The following is a 22621-nucleotide window of genomic DNA, read 5'->3' on the forward strand; positions in this document are numbered from 1 at the left end:
AATTGTATATATTGATGGACACTTTGGGTTGCTTCCATATCTTGGCTATTATAAATAGTGCTTCGATGAACATTGGAGTGCATGTATCTTTTCAGATTAGTGTTTTCATTTTTTTCTGGATATGCCCAGGAGTGGAATTGCTGGATCATATGGTAGTCCTATTTTTAGTTTTTTGAGGAACTTCCACACTGTTTTCCATAGTGGCTGCACCAATTTACATTCCCACCAACAGTGTAGCAAGGTTCCCTTTACTCTACTTCCTTGTCAGCATTTGTTATTTGTAGACTTTTTGATGATGGCCATTCTAATAGTTGTGAGGTGATATCTCATTGTGGTTTTGAATTGTATTTCTTTAATAGTTAGTGATTTGGGGCATATTTTTATGTGCCTGTTAGCCATCCATGTGTATTCTTTAGAAAAAAATGTCTATTCAGGTCTTCCACCTATTTTTTTTTTGATTGTGTTGTTGTTTGTTTGATATTGAATTGTATTATCTGTTTATATATTTTGGCTATTAACCATTGTTGGTCATATCATTTGCAAATATTTTCTCCCATTCAGTAGGTTGTCTTTTCATTTCATCTTCTCTTTGCAGTGTGTTTCTCAATGTGTTTCCTAAAAAGCTTTTTAAGTTTAATTAGGTCCCATTTGTTTAGTTTTGCTTTTATTTCTTTTACCTTAGGAGACAGAAAAATATTGCTACAATTTATATCAAAGAGTGTTCTGCCTATCTTCTCTTCTAGGAGGTTTTTTTTTTTTTTTTTTTTTTTTTGGTTTCAGGTCTTACATTTAGGTTTTTAAATGCATTTTAAGTTTACTTTTGTATATGGTGTGAGGAAATGTTCTAATCTAATTTGTCTACATGTAGCTGTCCAGTTTTTCCAGCACCACTTATTGAAGAGACTGTCTTTCCTCCATTGTATATTCTTGCCTCTTTTGTCATGGATTAATTGACCATAGGTGTGGATTTATTTCTGTGCTCTCTATTCTGTTCCATTGATCTATGTGTCTGTTTTTGTGACAGTACCATGCTATTTTGATTACTTTAGCTTTATAATATAGTCTGAAGTCAGGGAGGGTGATATCTCCAGCTTTGTTCTTTTTCTCAAGATTGCTTTGGCAATTCAGCATCTTTTTTAGTTTCATATAAATATTAGGATTATTTACTCTAGTTCTGTGAAAAATGTCATAGGTGTTTTTTTTTGTTTGTTTGTTTTGTTTTGTTTTTGTGGTACGCGGGCCTCTCACTGTTGTGGCCTCCCCCGTTGTGGAGCACAGGCTCCGGACGCGCAGGCTCAGTGGCCATGGCTCACGGGCCCAGCCGCTCCGCGGCATGTGGGATCCTCCCAGACCGGGGCACGAACCCGTGTCCCCTGCATCGGCAGGCGGACTCTCAACCACTGCGCCACCAGGGAAGCCCTGTCATGGGTGTTTTGATAGGGATTGCATTAAATCTGTAGAGTGCTTTGAGTAGTTTGGCCATTTTAACAATATTAATCCTTCCAATCCCAGAGCATGGGATATCTTTCCATTTCTTTGTATCATCTTCAGTTTACTTCATCCATGTTTTATACTTTTCAGTGTATAGGCCTTTCACCTCCTTGGTTAAATTTATTTCTAGGTATTTTATTCTTTTTGATGCAGTTTTAAATGGAATTTTCTTTAACTTTCTCTTTCTGATAGTGTATTATTAGTGTATAGAAAAGCAACAGATTTCTGTATATTAATCTTGTATCCACCAACCTTACCTACTTCACTTATTAGTTCTAATAATTTTTTGGTGGAGACTTTAAGGTTTTCTATATCACGCCATCTGCAAATAGTGACAGTTTTACTTCTTCCCTTCTGATTTGGATGACCTTTATTTCTCATTCTTATCTGATTGTGGTGGCTAGGTTTTCCAATACTGTGTTAAATAGAAGTGGTGAGAGTGGGCTTCCTTGTCTTGTTCCTGAATTTAGAGGAAAGGCTTTCAGGTTTTCACCATTGAGTATAATATTAGCTATAGGTTTGTCATAATATATTGAGATGTTTTCCCTCTATACCAACTTTGATGAGTTTTGATCATGAACGAATGTTGAATATTGTGAGATGCTTTTTCTGCATCTATTGAGATGATCATGTGATTTTTATCCTTCCTTTTTTTAATGTGGTGTATCACATTTATTGATTTGTGAATATTGAACCATCCTTGCATCCCTGGAATAAATCTAACTTGATAATAGTGGATCATCCTTTTTATGTGTTGTTGGATTTGGTTTGCTAATATTTTGTTGAGGGTTTTGGCATCTGTATTCATCAAAGATATTGGCCTGTAATCTTCTTTTTTGGTAGTGTATTTGTCTGGTTTTGGAATCAGGGTAATGCTGGTCTTGTAGATGAATTTGGGAGTATTCTGTCCCCATCAATTTTTTGGACTAGTTTGAGGAAGATAAGTATTATCTCCTCTTTGTATGTCTTGTAAAATTCCCCTGTGAAGCTATCTGGTTCTGGAGTTTTGTTTGTTGGGAGATTTTTAAATTACAAATTCAAGTTCACTACTAATGATCAGTCTGTTCAAATTGTTTATTTATTCCTGACTCAGTCTTGGCAAGATGTATGTTTCTAGAAATTTGTCCATTTCTTCCAGGTTGTCCAATTTGCTGGCATATAACTGTTGATAGTACTCTCTTAGAATTCTTTGGTATCTCTGTGGTATCAGTTGTTACTTCTCCTCTTTCCTCTCTTACTTTGTTTATTTGGGTCCTTTCTACTTATTGGTGAGCCTAGCTAAAGCTTTATCTATTTTGTTTATTTTTTCAAAATACCAGCTCTTGGTTTAACTGATCTTTTCTAATGTTTTTTTTTTGGGGGGGGTGGGGTGTCTGTCCTCTATTTTCTTTCTTTCCTCTCTGATATTTATTTATTTCCTTCTGTTGACTTTGGGCTTTGTTCTTCTTTTTCTAATTCCTTTATATGGTAGCTTAGGTTGTTTATTTGAGATTTTTCTTGTTTCTTAAGGTAGGCCTGTATTGCTATAAACTTCCCTCTTAGAAGTGCTTTTGCCACATCCCATAGATTTTGGAGAGTTACATTTCCATTTTCATTTGTCTTGAGGTATTTTCTGATTTCCTCTTTGATATCTTCATTGACCTATTGGTTTTTTTTGTTTTTTTTTTTTGCGGTACGCGGGCCTCTCACTGTTGCGGCCTCTCCCATTGTGGAGCACAGGCTCCGGATGCACAGGCTCAGTGGCCATGGCTCACAGGCCTAGCCACTCCATGGCACGTGGGATCTTCCCATACCAGGTCATGAAGCCATGTCCCTTGCATTTGCAGGTGGACTCTCAACCACTGTGCCACCAGGGAAGCCTGAACTATTGGTTTTTTAGTAGCATGTTATTTAATCTCCACGTGTTTGTTCTTTTCCCATTTTTCATTCTGTAATTGATTTCTAGTTTCATATTGTTGTGGTTGGAAAAAATAATTGATACAATTTCTATCTTTTTAAATTTTTTTTTTCTTTTTTTTTTTTTTTTTTTTTTTGCGGTACGCGGGCCTCTCACTGCCGTGGCCTCTCCCGTTGCGGGGCACAGGCTCCGGACGCGCAGGCCCAGCGGCCATGGCTCACGGGCCCAGCCGCTCCGCGGCATGCGGGATCCCCCCGGACCGGGGCACGAACCCGTGTCCCCTGCATTGGCAGGCGGACTCTCAACCACTGCACCACCAGGGAAGCCCTATCTTTTTAAATTTGTTGAGACTTGTTTTGTGGCCTAGCATGTGATCCATCCAGGAGAATGTTCCATAGGCAGTTAAAAAGAATCTATATTGTGCTGTTTTTTAATGTAATGTCCTATAGATAGCTACTAAGTACAACTGGTCTATTATGTCATTTAAGAGCACTGTTGTCTTATTGATTTTTGGTCTGGATGATCTATCCATTGATAAAAATGGGGTGTTAAAATCCTCTACTATTATATTATTGTTGATTTCTCCCTTATGTCTCTTAGTATCTGCTCTATGTATTTAGCTGCTCCTGTATTGGGTGCATATATGTTAATGAGAAAAATATCCTCTTCTTTTATTAATCCCTTTATCACTATGTAATGCCATTCTTTGTCTTTGTTATAGGCTTTGTTTTAAAATCTATTTTGTCTGATATGAGTATTGCTACCCCTGCTTTCTTGTCATTTCCATTTTCATGCAATATCTGTCTATCCCCTCACTTTTAGTCTGTGCCTTTAGCTCAGAATTGAGTCTTATAGGCAGCATATAGATGGGTCTTGGTTTTCATCCAATCAGCCACCTTATGTCTTTTCACTAGAGCATTTAGTCCATTGACATTTAGATAAATTATTGATAGGTACGTACTTTGCCATTTTATTACTTGTTTTCTAGTTGTGTTTGTAGTTATTTTCTGTTCATTTCTTCTACTTTTTGTTTCTGCCCTTGTGGTTTGTTGATTTTTTTAGTAGTATGCTTGTTCTCCTTTCTTTTTATTTTTGTGTATCTATTGTAGGTTTTTGATTTGTGGTTATCATGGGGTTTATATATATTGACCTATAACTGTATCTACATGTTTTAAATTGGTAGTCATTTAAGTTCAAAAACATTCTAAAACATCTACATTTTGTACTCCCCTCCACCACTTTTTGTGTTTTTGATGTCATGTTTTACATCTTCATGTTTATCCCTTAACTTTTCATTGTAGTTATAGTTGTTTCTACATTTTTTTCCTCTTTTAATCTTCATACTGGCTTATTTAAGTAGTTGATCCTCAGTTCTTTGTATTTGCCTTTCCTTGTGGGATTTTCCATTTTCTATGGATTCTTACTTCTTTTCCACTTAGAGAAGACCCTTTAACACTTTTTTAGGGTGGGTTTAGTATTGATGAACTGTTTTAGTTTTTGCTTATTTGAGAATTATTTATCTTTCCTTTGATTCTAAATGATAACGTTGCTGAGGAGAGTTTGCACATTTTTCTCTTTCAACACTTTGGATATATCATGCCACTCCTTCTGGCCTGCTGATTTCTTAAATTGGCTGCTAGCCTTATGGAGATACCCTTGTATATGACGCTGTTATATTTCTGTGGAAAATGCCATTGGAATTTTGATAGGGATTGTATTCAATCTGTAGATTACGTTGGGTAGTATGGAATTTTAATAATGTTAATTCTTTCAATCCATTAGCATGGTATATCTTTCCATTTATTTTGTCATCTTCAATTCCTTTCATCAATGTCTTATAGTTTTCAATGTACAGGTCTTTTTGCTCCTTGGTTAAATTTATTGCTAGGTATTTTATTCTTTTTTCATGCAATTGTAAATGGTTTTTTTGTTTGTTTGTTTGTTTACTTTCTCTTTCTGACAGTGTGCTATTAGTGTATGGAAATGCAACACATTTTTGTATATTGATTTTGTATCCTGCAACTTTACTGAATTCATTTGTTAGTTTTAACAGTTTTTTAGCAGCTATCACTCTAGTAAGGTGTGAGGATGGAGATGGAGGTGCTAGAGCTGAAGACTGGAATGAAGTGAGACTTCCCCTCTGCTTAATGGTTATCTCCACCCTATCAGGACAGGGTCTGATCCCATGTTGCTGCAGTGGAAGTCCTTAGGGTCATGCCCAGGCTGACTCAGTTCCCTTTAAGTATGTTCTTTCCTCTCTCCCAGCACCAGAACCCTTTCCCCAGCATGGGGAGTTCTGAAGCAGGTTGGGCCCACACGTGGTCTCAGTTCCTTTTGGCCCCAGACCGAGTTCTAAACTGCCTCAGATGTACTTCCTGTACAGGTGCCTGCAGTTGTTTCCCTCACTTTGCTCAGGTGCAACCTCAGGTGGAAGTCCATTTTGTCCCTCACAGCTGATCACTGCCCCCAGCCTACACCACCCCTGCCCTGTTGTGGAGCTGTTTTGCAGGGCAAGTAGGTCCCTCATGGACTCTCAGCAGTGTATCAGTGTGTGAACTGCAGTAGAGCTGCTGCAGAATTCTGTGCTGGTTTTGATACTCTGCTTGAATAAGCACCAACAGTGGCCACCAGTGTCCCACCCAGGCTCCACCCCAGGACCACATCACCTCTGTGAACCACAGTCAAGTTTTCTTCCCAGCCATGGCAGCCCTAGATCACATGGGATCAGACTGGGGCAGGTGCCAAGGCAATCACAGGAAACCCAGCAGCCACGAGAGAAGTCCTCTAACTGCCCTCTCTGCCCTGCCTTGGTGTCAGGCCAACACACGTGCACCCTTCACGAACAGAGTCCTTGCTTCCACAGCCCTGTTAGTCCCTGCTGTCTTCCAGCCAGCTAAGGGAGCTCATCTGCCTGGTATATGACCCAGGACTGGGGCACCCAATCTATGGCTCTCACCACTCACTCCCCAGGGTGGGTCTCTGCCCATGTATTTTCCCTTTTCCTCTAAGTCCCTTCCCAGGGGCATTACCTGATTGCTTTTCAACCCTTCCTACCTGATTACGTGTGGATCTTTCTCACAGTGTTGTTTGTACAGGAGTCTTCCTGCCAGTTTCCAGTTAGATTTTGGTGAGAATTGTTCCACATGCCATTGTATTTTTAATGTGTTCATGGGGGGAGGTGAGTTCCAGTTTTTTAGTGGAGTCTTTAGGATTTTCTCTATATAGTATGTATCTGCAAATAGTCACAGTTTCATTTCTTCCTTTTCTAATTTGGATGCATTTTATTTCTTTTTCTTGCCTAATTTCTCTGGCTAGGGCTTCCAATACTATGTTGAAGAAAAGTGGTGAGAATATGCATTTTTGCCTTGTTCCTAGTCTTAGAGAAAGAGCTTTCAGCTTTTTACCATTTAGTATGATGTTAGCTATGGGCTTGTCAAATATGTTCTTCATTATGTTGAGCTATGTTCCCTCTATATGCACTTTGTTGAGAGTTTTTATCATAAACATATGTTGAATTTTATCAAATGAAATCATCTGTTGAGATCATCATATGATTTGTACTCTTTGACTTGTTAATGTGATATATCATGTTGATTGATTTGTGGGTATTGAACTGTCCTTGCATCCCTGGAATATGTTCCACTTGATCATGGTTTATGATGTATTGTTGGATTTGGTTTGCTAATATTTTGTTGAGGATTTTTGCATGTATGTTCATCACAGATATTGGTCTGTAATTTTCTTGTTACATTCCTTGTCCGATTTTAGTATCAGGATAATGCTGGCCCCATAAACTGAGTCTAGAATTGTTCCCTCCTGTTCTATTTTTTGGAAGAGTTTGAGAAGGCTTGGTATTAATTCTTCTTTGAACGTTGGGTAGAATTCACCAGTGAAGCTGGTGGTCCTGGATTTGTTTGTTGGGAAGTTTTTGATAACTGATTCAATCTTATTACTAGTAATTGTTCTGTTCAGATTTTCTATTTCTTCATGAGTCAGTATTAGTAGTTTGTATGTTTCTAGAAATTTATCCATTTCTTCTAGATTGTCAAATTTGTTGGCATTTAATTGTTCATAGTAGTCTCTTACGATTCTTTGTATTTCTGTGGTATCGGTTTTAACATCTCTTTTTCCATTTCTGATTTTATTTATTATTTTTTCTTGGTGAGTCTTACTAAAGGTTTGTCAATTTTGTTTGTATTTTCAAAGAATCAGCTCTTAGTCAATTTTGTTTGTATTTTCAAAGAATCAGCTCTTAGTTTCATTGATATTTTCTATTTTCTTTTTAGTCTTTTTTGTTTATTTCTGCTCTGTTATTTCCTTCATTCTACTAACTTTGGGCTTTGTTTTCTCTTTTTCTAGTTCCTTGAAGTTTGAAATTAGGTTATTTCAGAATTTTCATGTTTCTTGACGTAGGTCTTTAAAGGACTTAGAATGCTTTTGTTGAATCCCATAAGTTTTGCTATGTTGCAGTTCTATTTTCATTTGTCTCAAGGTATTTTTTAATTTCTCTTTTGATTTCTTCTTTGACACAGTGGTCATTTTGTAGCATGTTGTTAAATGTCCACATATTTGTTAATTTTCTAGTTTTCTTCTTGTAATTGAATTCTAGTTTCATACCATTATGGTCAGAAAAGATGTTTTATATGATTTCAGCCTAACTAAATTTATTAAGACCTCTTTTGTGACCTACGCTATCCTGGAGAATGTTCCATGTGCCTGAGAGAAGAATGTGTAGTCTGCTGCTTTTGGATGGAATGTTCAGTATATATCTGTTAATTCAATCTGGTCTAACATGTTGTTTAGGGCTGATGTTTCCGTATTGATTTTTCTGTCAGGATGATCTATCCACTGATGTAAGTGAGGTATTACAGTACCCTACTATTATTGTATTGCTGTCTATTTCCCTCCAGGTCTGTTAATATTTGCTTTATAAATTTAGGTGCTCTTATGTTAGGTGTGTAAGTATTTACAAATGTTGTCTCCTCCTGTGGATTGACTCCTTTGTCATTATGTAATGTTCTTTGACTCTTATTAGAGTCTTTCATTGAAAGTCTGTTTTGTCTCATATAAGTATAGCTACCCAACTTTTTTCCCCCCATTTTCACATAATATCTTTTTTCCATACCTTCACTTTCAGTCTGTGGGTGTCCCTCCATCTGAAGTGAGTCTTTGTAAGCAGTGTATAGGTATTTTTTTAATCCATTTAGCCACTCTGTGTCTTTTGATTGGAGAATTTTGTCCATTTACATTTAAAGTAATTATTGATAGATAAGTACTTATTGTAATTTTGTTAACTGTTTTCTTGCTGTTTTGTACTGCCTCTCAGTACGTTTCTTCTTGTTTTCTCCCTTTGTATTTTGAATATTTTTCTTAGTCACATGCTTAGATTTGTTTCTCTTTATCTTTTGTATATCTACTGTAGGTTTTTGCTTTGTGGTTACCAAGATGCTTACATATAGCAAGTTATAATTGCAACAGACTATTTTAAGTTGATAACAACATAAGTCTTAACACATTCTAAACCTCTACAGTTTTACTCTCCTCCCCACTCCACCCAAAGTGTTTTATGTTTTTGATGTAACATTTTCTATCTTTTTATGTGGTATGTCCCTTAACTAATTATTGTAGATATAGGTATGTTTACTTTTGTCTTTTAACCTTCATACTAGCCTTATAAATTATTAATTCATTTCCCTTACTATATATTTGCCTTTACCAGTGAGATTTATAGTTTCATATGTTTTCATGTTACTTATTTCTTTTTTGCTTATCCTTTCTTTTTATCTTAAAGACGTCCCTTTAACATTCCTTGTAAGGCTGGTTTAGTGGTGATTAACTCTTTTAGCTTTTGCTTGTCTGGAAAACTTTCTCTCTTCAATTCTGAATGTTTACTTTGCCAGATAGAGTAATCTTGATTGGAAAGTTTTTTTCTTTCAGCAGTTTAAGTATATTATGTCACTCCCTTCTGGCCTATTAAAAGTCTGCTCATAGTCTTGTGGGAATTGCCATGTACATACTAAGTTGTTTTTCTCTTTCTGCTTTTAAGATTCTCTTTGTTCTTAACTTTTGACATTTTAATTATATTGTGAGTCTCTTTGGGACTTATTTGAATCTCCCTGGGCTTCCTGGATCTAGATGTCTGTTTCTTTCCAGGTTAGGGAATTTTTCAGCCATTATTTCTTCTTTCTTTTCTTTCTTTTTTTTTTTCTTTGTCTAACTGTGTCTTGTTACAAAGAGAACAGATTCTTTTTTTTTTTTTGCCGTGTTGGGTCTTCATTGCTACACACAGGCTTTCTCTAGTTGTGGTGAGTTGGGGCTACTCTTTGTTGCAGTGCACGGGCTTCTCATTGTGGTGACTTCTCTTGTTGCAGAGCAGGGGCTCTAGGTGTGTGGGCTTCAGTAGTTGCAGCACACGGGCTCAGTATTTGCAGCACATGGGCCCTAGAGCATGCAGGCTTCAGTAGTTACAGCATGTGGGCTCAGTAGTTGTGGCTCACGGTTTCTAGAACACAGGCTCAGTAGTTGTGGCGCATGGGCTTAGTTGCTCCGCAGTATGTGGGATCTTCTGGACCAGGTGTCGAACGCGTGTCCCCTGCATTGGCAGGCAGATTCTTAACCACTCCGCCACCAGGGAAGTCCCCAGCCATTATTTCTTGAAATATGTTTTCTGCCCCTTTCTCTTTCACTTTCAGGGACCCATATAATACAAATGGTAGTATGCTTGATGTTGTGCCATAAGTTGCTTTAACTGTCTTCACTTTTTTTCAAGCTTTTTACTTTTTGCTACTCTGATTGGTTGAGTTCCACTGCTCTGTGTCTGAGTTCACTGATCCTTTCTTCTTCATCTAGTCTGTTCTTAAATTTCTCTAGTGTATTTTTCACTTCAGTTATTGTACTCTTCAGGTCTGTGACTACTGTTTCATACTTTCTTGTACTTTCCAACTCTTTGTTGAAATTCTGGCTATGTTTATCCATTTTTCTCCTAAGTCCAATGAGCATGTTTATGACCATGACTTTGAACCCTTTATTGGGTAAATCAGTAACCCCCATTTCATTACGGTGTTTTTCTGAAGTATTTTCGTATTCTTTCCTTTGGAACATATTCTTATCTTTTTGCAACAGCTACCTCTCCAGGTCTGAAGTAGTGATGTAGTGTGGGAGATTAACTTCATCATTCAACCCTGGCCTAGCTCTTGGTTGTCTCTCAAACCTTCGTGCTTGTCCAAGCAGCCTATTTTATTTTTAATAGCTCACAGTATTTGAGGCTGTGCCAAGACCTGTCAGTGTCCCAAAAGGGGGGTAGTCAGTCCACACCTAGATTTAGGCTGATCAGAAGCCAGACCCTCATGTAGCACCCTTTAAAGTATGCAAGTGTATGCAGTTCAGTGGAACTGCAAACGTAAGCCCCACTAGCCACCAGAATCAGATAATCTGGAAGTGTCCTATGGGCAGCAGTCACAATATTCAGCATTTGAGATGAGTGTATAAACTCCTGTCTGGGATATACCAGTGAGCAATAGTGAGGCAAAGGGAGAGCACAAAGATGGTTCCCAAGCATATCTTCCCTGAGAGTGCCTCCATACGCCTCTAGATGTGTGCCAAACCTGAAATCTGCCCCTCAGGTTTAAGCTCCAGGACAAGCATAGAGCCTCTTTAACAGAAAAACTAAGGTTGTGTTTCAGTCTGCTATCTGTGCAGTGCCCTGAGGGTGGTAGCCTGCCAAGAACTGTCTCTTTGATTGTTACAGTCCTGTGGGACCCAGGAACACCAGGTGACCCCTGGCCACTGTAGCTAGGCAATCAAAGGGCATCCCCTCAGTGGCAGCCATAAAGACACCAGAAGTATAAACCAGCTCTCCTCCAAAAGATAATGGCACTCTGGAGCACAGCAGAGGGAGAGCACAAAGATAGCACCCACCCTCCTAGGTCTATGGAAAGGATTACAATCAGCCCTTAGATGTGTATTTAATTAGAGGCCTGCTGTTCAGGAAGCAGCTGTGATGATGTACTAATAGGCCTCTTTCACAGAAATTTCGAGCTCCTTGGCCTGTTGCCTCTTTTTGTGCCCTGGGAGTGATAGCTGTATAAAACCCTTTTCTCCATTAGTTACAGTCCTGTGGTACCTGTGACTGTAAGCTCAGCTGACCACCAGAGCCAGGTGATGTAGAGGTGTCCCCTGGTGGCACCTGCAAAAATTGGGGTGCCAGAGAAGGGTATTCAGTCTTCTTTCTGGGAGATGTCAGTGAGCTGGAGTAATGCAGAAGGAGAGCACAAAGATTGCATCTACTAGCCTCCATTCCTTGAGAGGCCGCCTAGATGTGTGCTAAACCAGAAGCCTGCCTCTCTCAGGCCAAAGCTCCTGGATGAGCCAATAGGCCTCTTTCTTAGAAAGACTATGTATGTGTTTCAGTCTGCTATCTATGGGCCTGGCTGTCTGTGGGGATCTCTCTCTTCAATTGTTACAGCCCAGTGAGACCCAGGAACACAAGCCCCCCATGGCAGCCAAAGCCAGGAGATCATTGGGCATCCCCTTGGCGGCAACCACAGAAGCTGTGGCCCCAGATGCTTGTAAAAGTTCATCCAGGAGATACTAGCACTCTGACGCATGGCAGAGGGAGAGTATGCACATGGCACCTGCCTGCTGGAGTAAGACAGAGGGGGACTGAAAGGTGGCACCCATTGGAAAGAAAAAAAAATAATGCCCATCAGCATCTGTCCCTAAGAGTAACCCAGCAGGCCCCTAAATTTGTGTTAAATTAGATGCCTGTCCCTCAGGCAGATGCTTTAAGATTAGCAAATGAGCCTCTTTCATATAAAGTCTGGATGAGATCAGGTGCTTCTGTTTCTGGCCCAGGATGAGTCCTAGCACATGAATCTTTAATAGACATTTCTCAGATCACTGTAGCCTGTGGATCTGTGGATGCAAGCCCTGTTGGTTTTCAAAGCTAGATATTTTGGGATCTCATCTCACAGGTGCAGGTCTTAAATGCTGGGGTGTCTGATGTGGCCTCAAGCTCCAGGTTTTGAGTCCCTTCCTGATTGTGGGTCACCCCACCAGTGGCAAGGTTTATGACAAGATTGTGTCTCAGCCTCTCTTACCCACTTTGATGTGGCTTTTCCTCTTTTGCCCAATGTGTAATTATCACTTAGCTAGTTTTTAGGGGTTTTTTTCCCCAGAGGAATTTGTTCCATATGTAGCTGCAGATTCAGTGCATCTGTGAGAGGAGGTGAGTTCAGGCTATTCCTACATTGCCATCTTGAACCAGAACCTCACTGCGCATCTTTATTTAAAATTTGGGTCAGTTTTTCACATATCTACAACTCTTATTATCTCAAATGGGACCTCAATACAGACCTCATTAAGTGCTTAGAGTGGATTAAATTGTACTCATTGAGAGTCTGGCACAGAGCCTGGCTTATAGTAGCAGCTTAATAAATGACAAAAAATACTAACTCCCAGTTCTTATTCCTAGTCCAGCCCTACTTCCACTTCTCTACTGGTCTCCCCAGGTAGGATATTTCAGTGCCTAAATTCTAACTTGTGATGCACAGACTCCAGGGTGGCTTCCATCATCCTCACCTCCTAGCATTCACACTATTGTGTGATCCCTTCCTCCTGGGTATGAATGGCATGAGTGACTTGCTTTTAACCACTAGAATTTGGTAAAGGAGATGGAATGTACATGATTAAATGCATGTGATTATGTTACATACAATTGTAACATTGATCTTGCAAGGAGACTCTCTGTCCCTTACTGACTTTGAGGAACAAAGAGGCCATTTTGGCTAGACTCACATGGCAAGAAACTGAGGCCCTGAGTTGATAGCCTGCAAAGTGATGAATGTTGTCAACAATGATGTGAACTTAGAAGTGGCACCTTACCCAGTTGAACCTTAGATGAGACCACAGACCTGGCTGACACCTTCATTGCAGCCTTGTGAGATCCTAAGCAGAGAACCCAGCTAAACCATGCCCAGACACTGGACACAGAGACTATGAGGTGATAAATGTGTATTGTTTCAAGCTGCCAAATTATGATTATATTGTTATGCTGTAGTAATTACTGATACAGATCTTTATTCTTGCAAATAATTATTACGATATTTTGAGGGGAAAAGGGTTATATCAATACAAGGTTTTGGATTCTTTAAATTCTGGAGAAACAAGAGTTTACTGCTTTACTGATAATGCTGTTGAAAACATTTCTCAAAGGCAAAGCAGATAGTTTTTATCATTGTGTGGAATAACAGCTGATACTGAATATACAGGTCTCATAGTTCCCCATTAAAATTTAAAAGCTTTCAGGCATCATGTTAGGAAAGTTCATCAGTAGAGATACCACTTTTACCAGTTTTTTTTAAATTGTGGTAAAAAAAGACATAATATAAAATCTACCATCTTAACCGTTTTTAAGTGTATGGTTCTGTAGTGTTAAATATATTCACACTATTGTAAAACATACCTTCAGAACATTTTTCATCTTGTAAAACTGAAACTCTATACCTATTATTTAAACAACCCCTCTTTTCCCCTTCCTCTAGTCCTGAGTAGCCATTATTCTACTTTTTTCTATGAATTTGACTAGGTACCTCATATAAGTAGAATCATATAGCATTTGTCTTTTTGTGACTGTCTTATTTCACCTAGCATAATGCCCTCAAAGTTTATCAATGTTGACAGGGCTTCCTTCCTTTTTAAGGCTAAATACAGCTTTTTAATTTTTTTAAACATTATGAAATATTTCAAATATCATTAAAATCATTTAAAAAAACAAATTTTTTTTGTAAGAAATTCCTATTATAAACTACCTGAAGCTCGCTTTGACTGAAGAATCTGTGAACTGGGATAGTAGGATATTTAGAGTAAGCAGATATTAGTAGATAAAACAGTGATTTATTTTTCCTATTTCTTGGTTGGTAGTTTTATAACATTTTTTCATAGACATGACAAATGTAAAATATCTGAAATACACATTATCATCTATACAGTTGATGCATGAACAACACAGGGGTTAAGGGTACCTATCCTGTGTGTAACCCATTGTTCTGCATCCACAGATCAATCAACTCAATGTTATGGAGTACTGCATATTAGTAAAACATCTGCATATAAGTGAACCTGCACAGTTCAAACGTGTGTTATTCAAGAATAAAATGTATTTTATTAGAAATTAATTCATACTATTTTAACACTGCTAGGCCAATAGTAGTTACCTCTTTAAAATTACATAAAAATACAGTTAACTAAAACACAGAAGGAAGATAATATTTTATAGGAAGATAACATTTTTGTAATAAGCATATATAGTTATAAAATATTAGGCTTCATTCTTATTGTTAACTTATACAAAAATGTGAGAAAGAGTAATTGTTTTGGAGTACCACTTTTTATTATACTTTAAGAAATATATCAAATGTAAAGTCAAAATGATCTGATGAAACAATAACTTATTTAAATTTCCCAATTATAAATTTTACTGCACTTATGGCTACAGTAATTTCATAGATCAAGCATAGAAGAGAAATCAAATGCATACTCTTCTCTCTTTTCTACATTTCTCTCCTTTCAACTTATCTCATTCTCCCCTTACTATACTTCTTTCCTTTTGGAAGGGAGCCATATAGACGTTTTTTCAAGACAAACTAAATCACTTTCCAGGATTAATACAGAAGTGTACAGATTCAATAAAAAATAGTGTTAACAGATGATCCTTAGATATATTAGAAAACAAAAGGAGCCAAATGTGAAATCCTATAACTTTATAAGATTATTTTATTTAGCTTTTGGATCAATTTATTTTTTTGACTTCCTATTTTAGTGTCTATTCTAATAAAATGTAGTTGTGCAGATTTAGTACATAGACCATCACTAAGCTGAAGGAATAAAGTCAACCACTGCCTTATGTTTGTTGTTATAGTAACTGTTTATAGATAAGAGTATGTGGAAAGTCTAATTCTCATAAAAATTTCTTAGCATTTTTTAAATGGTCTGCATAAAATTTTTAGAAATTATTTCAGCCATGCCTTAAAACACTTGGTTTATGATTATACTGGCCAACTAAAGTACATTCTTTAAAAATAAAATGTGTTATTTGACAGGCAGCTGGCTACATGGCCATTTATGTGTTTTTATATAAGGGAATAATGCAAGAGATTTTCTAAGGTGTCCTCTGCACTCCAAGCTTTACTCTTTGAAAAATGTTCAAGTACTTTCCTTTGGAAATCATGTAGCCTATACATATTTTATAAAAATCACAGAATGTGGGAGCATGAATAACCTGAGAACATCAGAAACAATGATGTTCAATGTCATATGGTCTAAAATAGTTCATGATATAAGGCTTCTCCCAGATGTCCTATAGGTTGCTCAACAGTCTAATTGTCTTTGCTGTCTTCTTACAATGACAGCCATTTAAACAACTGTGTTTATTAACTGCCCACTAGATGAATAACTCTATAGTAGGTATCTGGGGAGACTACTGCTATAAAGGGAGATTTCATATTATATTGTAAAGCCTTCAAGGTCTTTTTAATCTAATATCAGGCACTGATGGGAAGGATATAGTAAATACAACCCTACTTGGCACAGAGGCACTAGAACACATTCCGTTTCCTTCATGTGTGTGTGTGCCTGTGTTCGTGTGTGTGTATCAATGCAATGGAAATAAGAGAAGTAACAGAAACTATGGAACTATGGATAACGAGATTGCTGGAGTGAATTTTGAACATGATCTTGGGAGAAAGATGGTTTCTAGTTGGGAAAAATGGCAAGCGTGTGTCTTGGATGACAGGCAGTTTGCTGAACATGGCACCGCTGGTATAGGTTCTGATAGGATATGATTAGAAGTTTGAATCTGATGTTTGAAAAACCACTGTAGGCATAGATATTACTAAAGGTATACTTCAAGAGAGTGCTTTTTGTGGCTCTGATTAAAATAAGTTGGATGAGGAAGAGGCTATGGGAAAGGAGACTGGTAAAGTGGTGGGTATGAAAGGCAATTAAGACCTGGACTTGGGCTACGGCTACAAAATTAATTTGAAAATTTCAGATGACCCTCAGGGGGCTTTGTGACTCCAACTTAACATCCAAATGTTGTATTTAAAAATCCTTCAGGAAAAGATTTCCAAACATTTTGCCTATTGTCATAGATACTTCAAGACTGAAAGAAAAAAATAATTCAAAGGGAACACGAGATGGCAGTAGTTATATCATATTAAGAGAAAGACTGAGGAAAGAAAAACATTTGAAATTATTTTAAAAATAAAAAATATGTAGCATTTTATTCTTTATGTGCTGTACTCTTCTTCAGTTCAGAGATTACTCAGTCATTGGTTTCACGCTTCACAGCACATCAGAGGTTCATTCTGACTAGAGTAAAAATCCTATTCCATTACATGTGATTATTTCCTAAAATAAAACTGTTGCTGTTTTCTGCAGATTACTGTTCCTCTGTGTTATCTGAGGCAGAAGAGTCCTGGATGGTACACATTAGTTTTAGATGTTCCAGCATTGCTTTTTCTTCCTCTTCTAGTCTTTCATCCTTCCTCATTTCCCACCTAAAAGAAAAATCACATCATAGCATTTTTGTAACTTCCAAACTACAGTCAACACTCAGTTTTTCAGGGTTGAACATGAGCAGTCACTGATTTACTGAGCGTTTGTCCTTCTTTATTCTTTTACTCAGTGCCTCTTGGGCAACATAGTTCCTTGGCACTGCTTCTGCAGAGTGGGCCAGGAGAATGGGAACGGAAGTAGAGTCACACCAGCTCTACTCCAGGGGAAGGTTTCTAAGTATTGTTTTAAGTGAGTTTTCTATATTTCTATATTTTAAAAATGTATGGCTTCCCAGAATATGCATGCATATGAATACATCTAGAATTAGCAATTAATAAGCGAATATTTTTCATAGTATTTTCCCCTCACTGATCAACATATCAGTGGCTTTAAGTTGCAGAGACATTTGCCAGGAAGACTTTAGCCACAAGAATAATACCAAGCTGAATTGGATATACCTTAAAGGCAGGTCCATCTATTCCTAGAAATAAGAACAGATTTCAAGTAATCAAGTTAAATCACCCAAGAAAAGCAGCAAATTGTCAGCAAGGTTCCATAGAGCATTTGCTAAAGAAAAAAAAAAAAGACTAAAGACTTTCTAATTCTGGATGATTGGGAGATACAGAACAAAATGTTAGGATATGGAACTATATTTGTATATAATCTTGCGAAGTAAATATCACAATAACCCAAGTATTGTTAATCCTTCCTTCCTCTCATATATACCACTGCCCCAGGAATGGCCATGGCATACTTAATCCAGCACTACAACAAGGAGTCATCTGCATATATTTCCTTTTTCTTTTCCTCATTCCTGTTTTTACCAGCCCCTAAGCCATCAACCATGATATGCTGTCTCAAAAGGATTTTAAAACCAGTGTTGATAATCCTAAAAGACCCTCAGCTAGAAGGGCTTCAAGGGGCTAGGATTTCTAACAGATAAGCAGCTGTTCACTGAATGTTTTCCAGAAGCTCCCTATTTTATTATAGTCAGAATTCCTAGATAATAAACAGCCTGTCATACACGAGGAAAGGATAACAATTTGGGGTGAGATTGTTCTGATCTCGTTTGAGTAGTGAAAAGGAGGCAAGGGCATTGCATTTTCCATAGAAACCTGCTAACAGGATCCCTGCTTCCACACAGGTTTCCTTGTTGGAGTGTTGGGTTCACTATGCCTGGCCAGCCCTAGGAGGTGATATATATATATATATATATATACATACACACACACACATATGGGATGATCTGAGAGATTCAACCTGGGTTTAATTTACATTGCTTCCTCATCCTCTGCCTGGAACTCTCCTCAACTCCCACCCCCAACCAACCTTGGCTGGACCCAAAAACTGCTATTTCTGGCCATCTTAGTTTCTCCGTATGGTCAGAGTTAGATTATGGATCTTACAGGTTTTAATAGCAACTTGAAAGATAAAGAGATTTTTTCACTACCGCACTATTTGAAGTCACGTCACAAGGGGCAATACTCCTGAGCTCAGTACTTTGAGATTTAAAATTTAGCCCACAAGGTTACCTTATACTGATTTCATGGAATTTTGAAGATTAAAAACTGTCATTACCCATTTTATATATGTGAACTTGGGCATCATTAATTTGCATGTTGAGTTGAACTCCTTCCAAGCAGGAAAACATTAACAGAAATTACTTACATAGTACTAACTAAGGGCTAGGTATTGTTTTACACACTTGACATATCAATCGTTAAAGCCTTACTACAAAATGTTATTATTCCCATTCTGTAGAGGAGTAAACAGGCACAGAATGTTAATGTTACTTGGCCAACTATCTTTGGATTGAAATCAGGGACTCGGGCTCTGAAGTCTGGGCTTGTAAATGCAACATTAACTATGTTTTTAAAACCATTCTGCATCATTAATTAATGTTAAAAATAGTTTGAATACTTTATTTCCTGAAAAATGTTGCTGGAATGGGCTAGATATTTTTAAAAAGGCACTTTCTAAAATTCATATATATATATGTATATATATATATATATATATATATATATACACTCAAAAAGAAATCCAAATATGAAAAATAAAGGTGCTAATATTGTACTGAGTAAATGAGTTATGAATGTCAACAGAACAAAATATGTAATATGCACATATTTTGAGCATTGTCTCTAGTTGTGAAAAGTGAAAATATAATCTCTCTGCTTCATTAAAGTCTGTATAACTAATGTAATTTAAATGAATTGTGTATATATAATAAAATCCAAGATAAGGATTTTTAAAGCTTCATGACAATTATAGGCACTTCACAGCATAATTGAGCTGTTAGTAATTAATGATATTAGGCAGTTATTAACTACCACAACCTTCCTGTATTTGCTTTGTGCTTATTAAGAAGAAATAATCTCATAAGAGAATAAGAAATTATGACAAAGATAGGAGTAAAGTAATATTAGAACTATATTTTCCCTAATAATTTTACTTATATTGAATAAAAATAATAGGGATTTGAAATGTATGTTTATTTTCACAAGCATTGTTATATTTCACATTTATAAGTTCTTAAGATAAGTTTAAATATAACTCTATCATAGTTTTAGGCTTTGTTAACACAGTGCAAAAACAAATCAGTTCTATCAAAAAACTACTGGAAGAAAAAATAAGCTAGCAATTTGTTAAACATAATTAACTAGGTAATTTGTTCCCTAGTTTCCTCTATTATATTTCAAATCTGTAGTGAAAGCATGTCCGTACAGAAATAAAAAAATGTTGGAACCAATGTATTCTACTTCTCCTTAAAAAGCATTACGAAGTGATTATGTTTCTACTTTTCCCATCTTTGGTAGCCTGCTCTCCTTCACTATTGCTAAATTTCCCACCCGCTTACCATGGAAAAAGAACTGCAACCTGACCCCCACGCCAGCTGGTGGCAGTCTTAGACACTGACGAGCAGCAAAATCCCGTGAGACCTCAACTGATCTGTACCATAATCTTAATCATCTTCTGGAATGTGCCTCATCTATATGGCTCCTTGGTGAGTAGATGTGGGAGCTTGATCTATCTTTGACTAGGGGGTACCTTTTCATCCAAACACAACAGGTAACCTAAAAACCTGGACAGAAATACTGTAACAGAGCCAGTAGTCACAACCTTGTTCACTAGTACTACTTCAGTTGACTTGGGGGTTCTCAGTTTTGGTGAGCCCAACTGGGTTTACAGACATTGAGATCTAGACCAGAGGTATCTTCCTGCTCCTCTGTATGTTATATGAATGTTAGCTAATACCAAAGGGCTCTTACATGTACCAGACCATGGGCTTAGAGCTTTCTGTTTCTGCTCACCTCAATGAGCTTGGGAATTGAGAGGTACAAAATGAAAAGTCACAGATCAGTGAGTAACTGTTCTAGTGATCAGTTTGGTAGAATCTTTTTTGGGGGGGCCTTTGTGGATAGCTGTGTGTCAGAGCCAACCAGGAGAGCCATGCTTGGGGACTGGTTAAGCATAAAGTGTGTCCATGGTAGCGTGAGTCCTTACTGTCAGAGAAGCAAGTCCTGGGGGACCCTTACTGCAAGAAAGAGCAACCAACACCAGGCAAGAGGAGGAGGGCCAGAATCTGGAGTGTGAGAAGTTCTCTGAGGCATTTACTATGCCTTCTACTAGGAGAAAAACATCTAAAATCTGTGAACTCAAAAGTATCCTGATTAAGAGCACATGCTCTGGAATCACTCTGTCTTGGGAATGAATCCATACCCCTCACGTACTAGTTGAATCACTTCAGGCAAGTTTCTTAACCTCTTCCATGCCTCAGAGTTCTCATCTGTAAAATGTGGTCAAAATAGTTTGATAGGAGCACAGCCATGCTCATTTGTGTATGTATTGCCTATGACTGATTTCACTCTACAGTGTCAGATTTTAGTAACTGTAAATGACACTGACTGAGACCAACTGTCCTACTAAGCCTAAATTATCTACTATTTGGACTTTTACAGAGAATGTTGCTGAATAATGTTCTAGAATGGTGGTTTTAACTGGGCTGACACCACCTCCCTATGGGGAAATGTGGAGAGCATTTTCGGTTGACACAGTCTAGGGAGTGCTTCTAGGACCCAGCGAACAGAGATGGTAAACATCTTTAATATACAGCAAGCCTAAGCAATAAAGAGTTGTCTTCCTGAAATGTCAATAGCATCCTTGCTGAGCAACATGTGCTCTAGAATCTCCAAAATATTGTTGAAGCATCCCTATTTCATTTGTGATTTTAAGTGAAATGGAGTTTAGTGTTTCACTGCTTAGAATACTATTTGCTGAAGAGTAGAGGTTTTGAAGTCAGGTGCTGGATTTGAATCCCTTACAAGCTGTGTGGCTTTGGGCAAGCCAGATGAAGTGTACTTCAGTTTCCTTATCAATAAAATGGGATAATAACAGCAGATAATATGCTTCATAGAGTTGCCATCAGAATGAAATGACTAAGTATACATAAAACATACAAAATAGTGCACAGTTCATAGCAAACACTCAATAAGTGATAACTGTTAGTAGTAGTATCATGATCATTTGGCATATTGGTTAAAATTGCAAATAACAGAAATCCTGACTGTGGTGGTTTACACAAACAGGTGTTTATTTTTCTCACGTAATAAGAAATCCAGAGGTGGGTGACTACTGGCATGGGTTAGGTAGCTTGACAGCAGCAGGGCTGGTGCCTCTGTGTTTTCTTTTCTTTTTTTTTTTAAATTTATTTATTTACTTATGGTTGTGTTGGGTCTTCGTTTCTGTGCAAGGGCTTTCTCTAGTTTTGGCAAGCGGGGGCCACTCTTCATCGCAGTGCACGGCCCTCTCACTATCTCGGCCTCTCTTGTTGTGGAGCACAGGCTCCAGACGCGCAGGCTCAGTAGTTGTGGCTCACGGGCCTAGTTGCTCCGCGGCATGTGGGATCTTCCCAGACCAGGGCTCGAACCCGCGTCCCCTGCATCAGCAGGCAGATTCTCAACCACTGCGCCACCAGGGAAGCCCCGCCTCTGTGTTTTCTTGTCCTTTACCTCATGGTTCCAAGAAGACTCTTGTAGCTTCAGCATCATGTCCTTGTTTTCAGGCAGGAAAAAGGAGGAAGGGGCTAGAGCTGCACCTGACTCATTTTATCAGGGAAATAAAACCTTTCCCAGATTCCTCCCAGCAGACACTGCAGCCACACTGTCTAGGGTTGAATCCTAATTCTACCTTTTACTGACTGTGTGATATTGGGCAAGTTTCTTAACCTCTCTGTGCCTTAGCTGTCTCATATGCAAAATAGGGGATGCTATTTTTAGCAACTTTTAAACATCTTTATTGGAGTATAATCGCTTTACAATGTTGTGTTAGTTTCTGTTGTATAACAAAGTGAATCAGCTATATGTATACATATATCCCCATATCCCCTCCCACCCTCTCATGGTATACATCTTAATGCATTATTGTAAATAGTAGGTGAGCTATGAATTCATAAAATGTTGCTGTTATTTTATGAGACTCTACTTGTATCAAGTGGCTTCCCCACAGCTCCTACCTTGATGTTCCTTCTCCTACCCTGTACCCTTCACATCGTTTTATCTGATAAATTCCCTGTTTTTATAAACATGTGGGTAAGATGAAGTTGCTACATATTACAGTGGTTTTACTCAGTGTTCAGTTATACATTTCTATGATCATGTTGTCATTGCCTCTTGTTTT

The 22621-nt window shown here is 37.9% G+C and overlaps 1 protein-coding gene and 1 long non-coding RNA gene across 4 annotated transcripts in view; one reads left to right on the forward strand and one right to left on the reverse strand.

The window, feature by feature from the left end:
• Positions 1-22621, forward strand: part of LOC308616980 — a 56374-nt gene that overhangs the window by 11091 nt on the left and 22662 nt on the right. The window lies entirely within an intron of this gene.
• KIAA0825 overlaps positions 14724-22621 on the reverse strand; it is a 407300-nt gene continuing 399402 nt past the window's right edge. Inside the window, exons 22-23 of one of the 2 annotated variants that reach the window (XM_081233568.1) lie at positions 17465-17509; positions 16881-16944 (exon numbers count right to left, since the gene is read on the reverse strand). In XM_081233568.1, coding sequence (XP_081089694.1) covers positions 17485-17509 — 25 coding nt within the window. In that variant the 3' untranslated portion in view covers positions 16881-16944; positions 17465-17484. Of the gene's footprint in view, positions 16945-17464; positions 17510-22621 lie in introns of both variants that reach the window. The other variant, XM_081233566.1, reaches the window with a different exon arrangement.

The sequence above is a fragment of the Mesoplodon bidens genome (genome assembly GCF_964165515.1).
Source record: "Mesoplodon bidens genome assembly, chromosome: 4".
In the NCBI taxonomy this organism is placed as follows: domain Eukaryota; kingdom Metazoa; phylum Chordata; class Mammalia; order Artiodactyla; family Ziphiidae; genus Mesoplodon; species Mesoplodon bidens.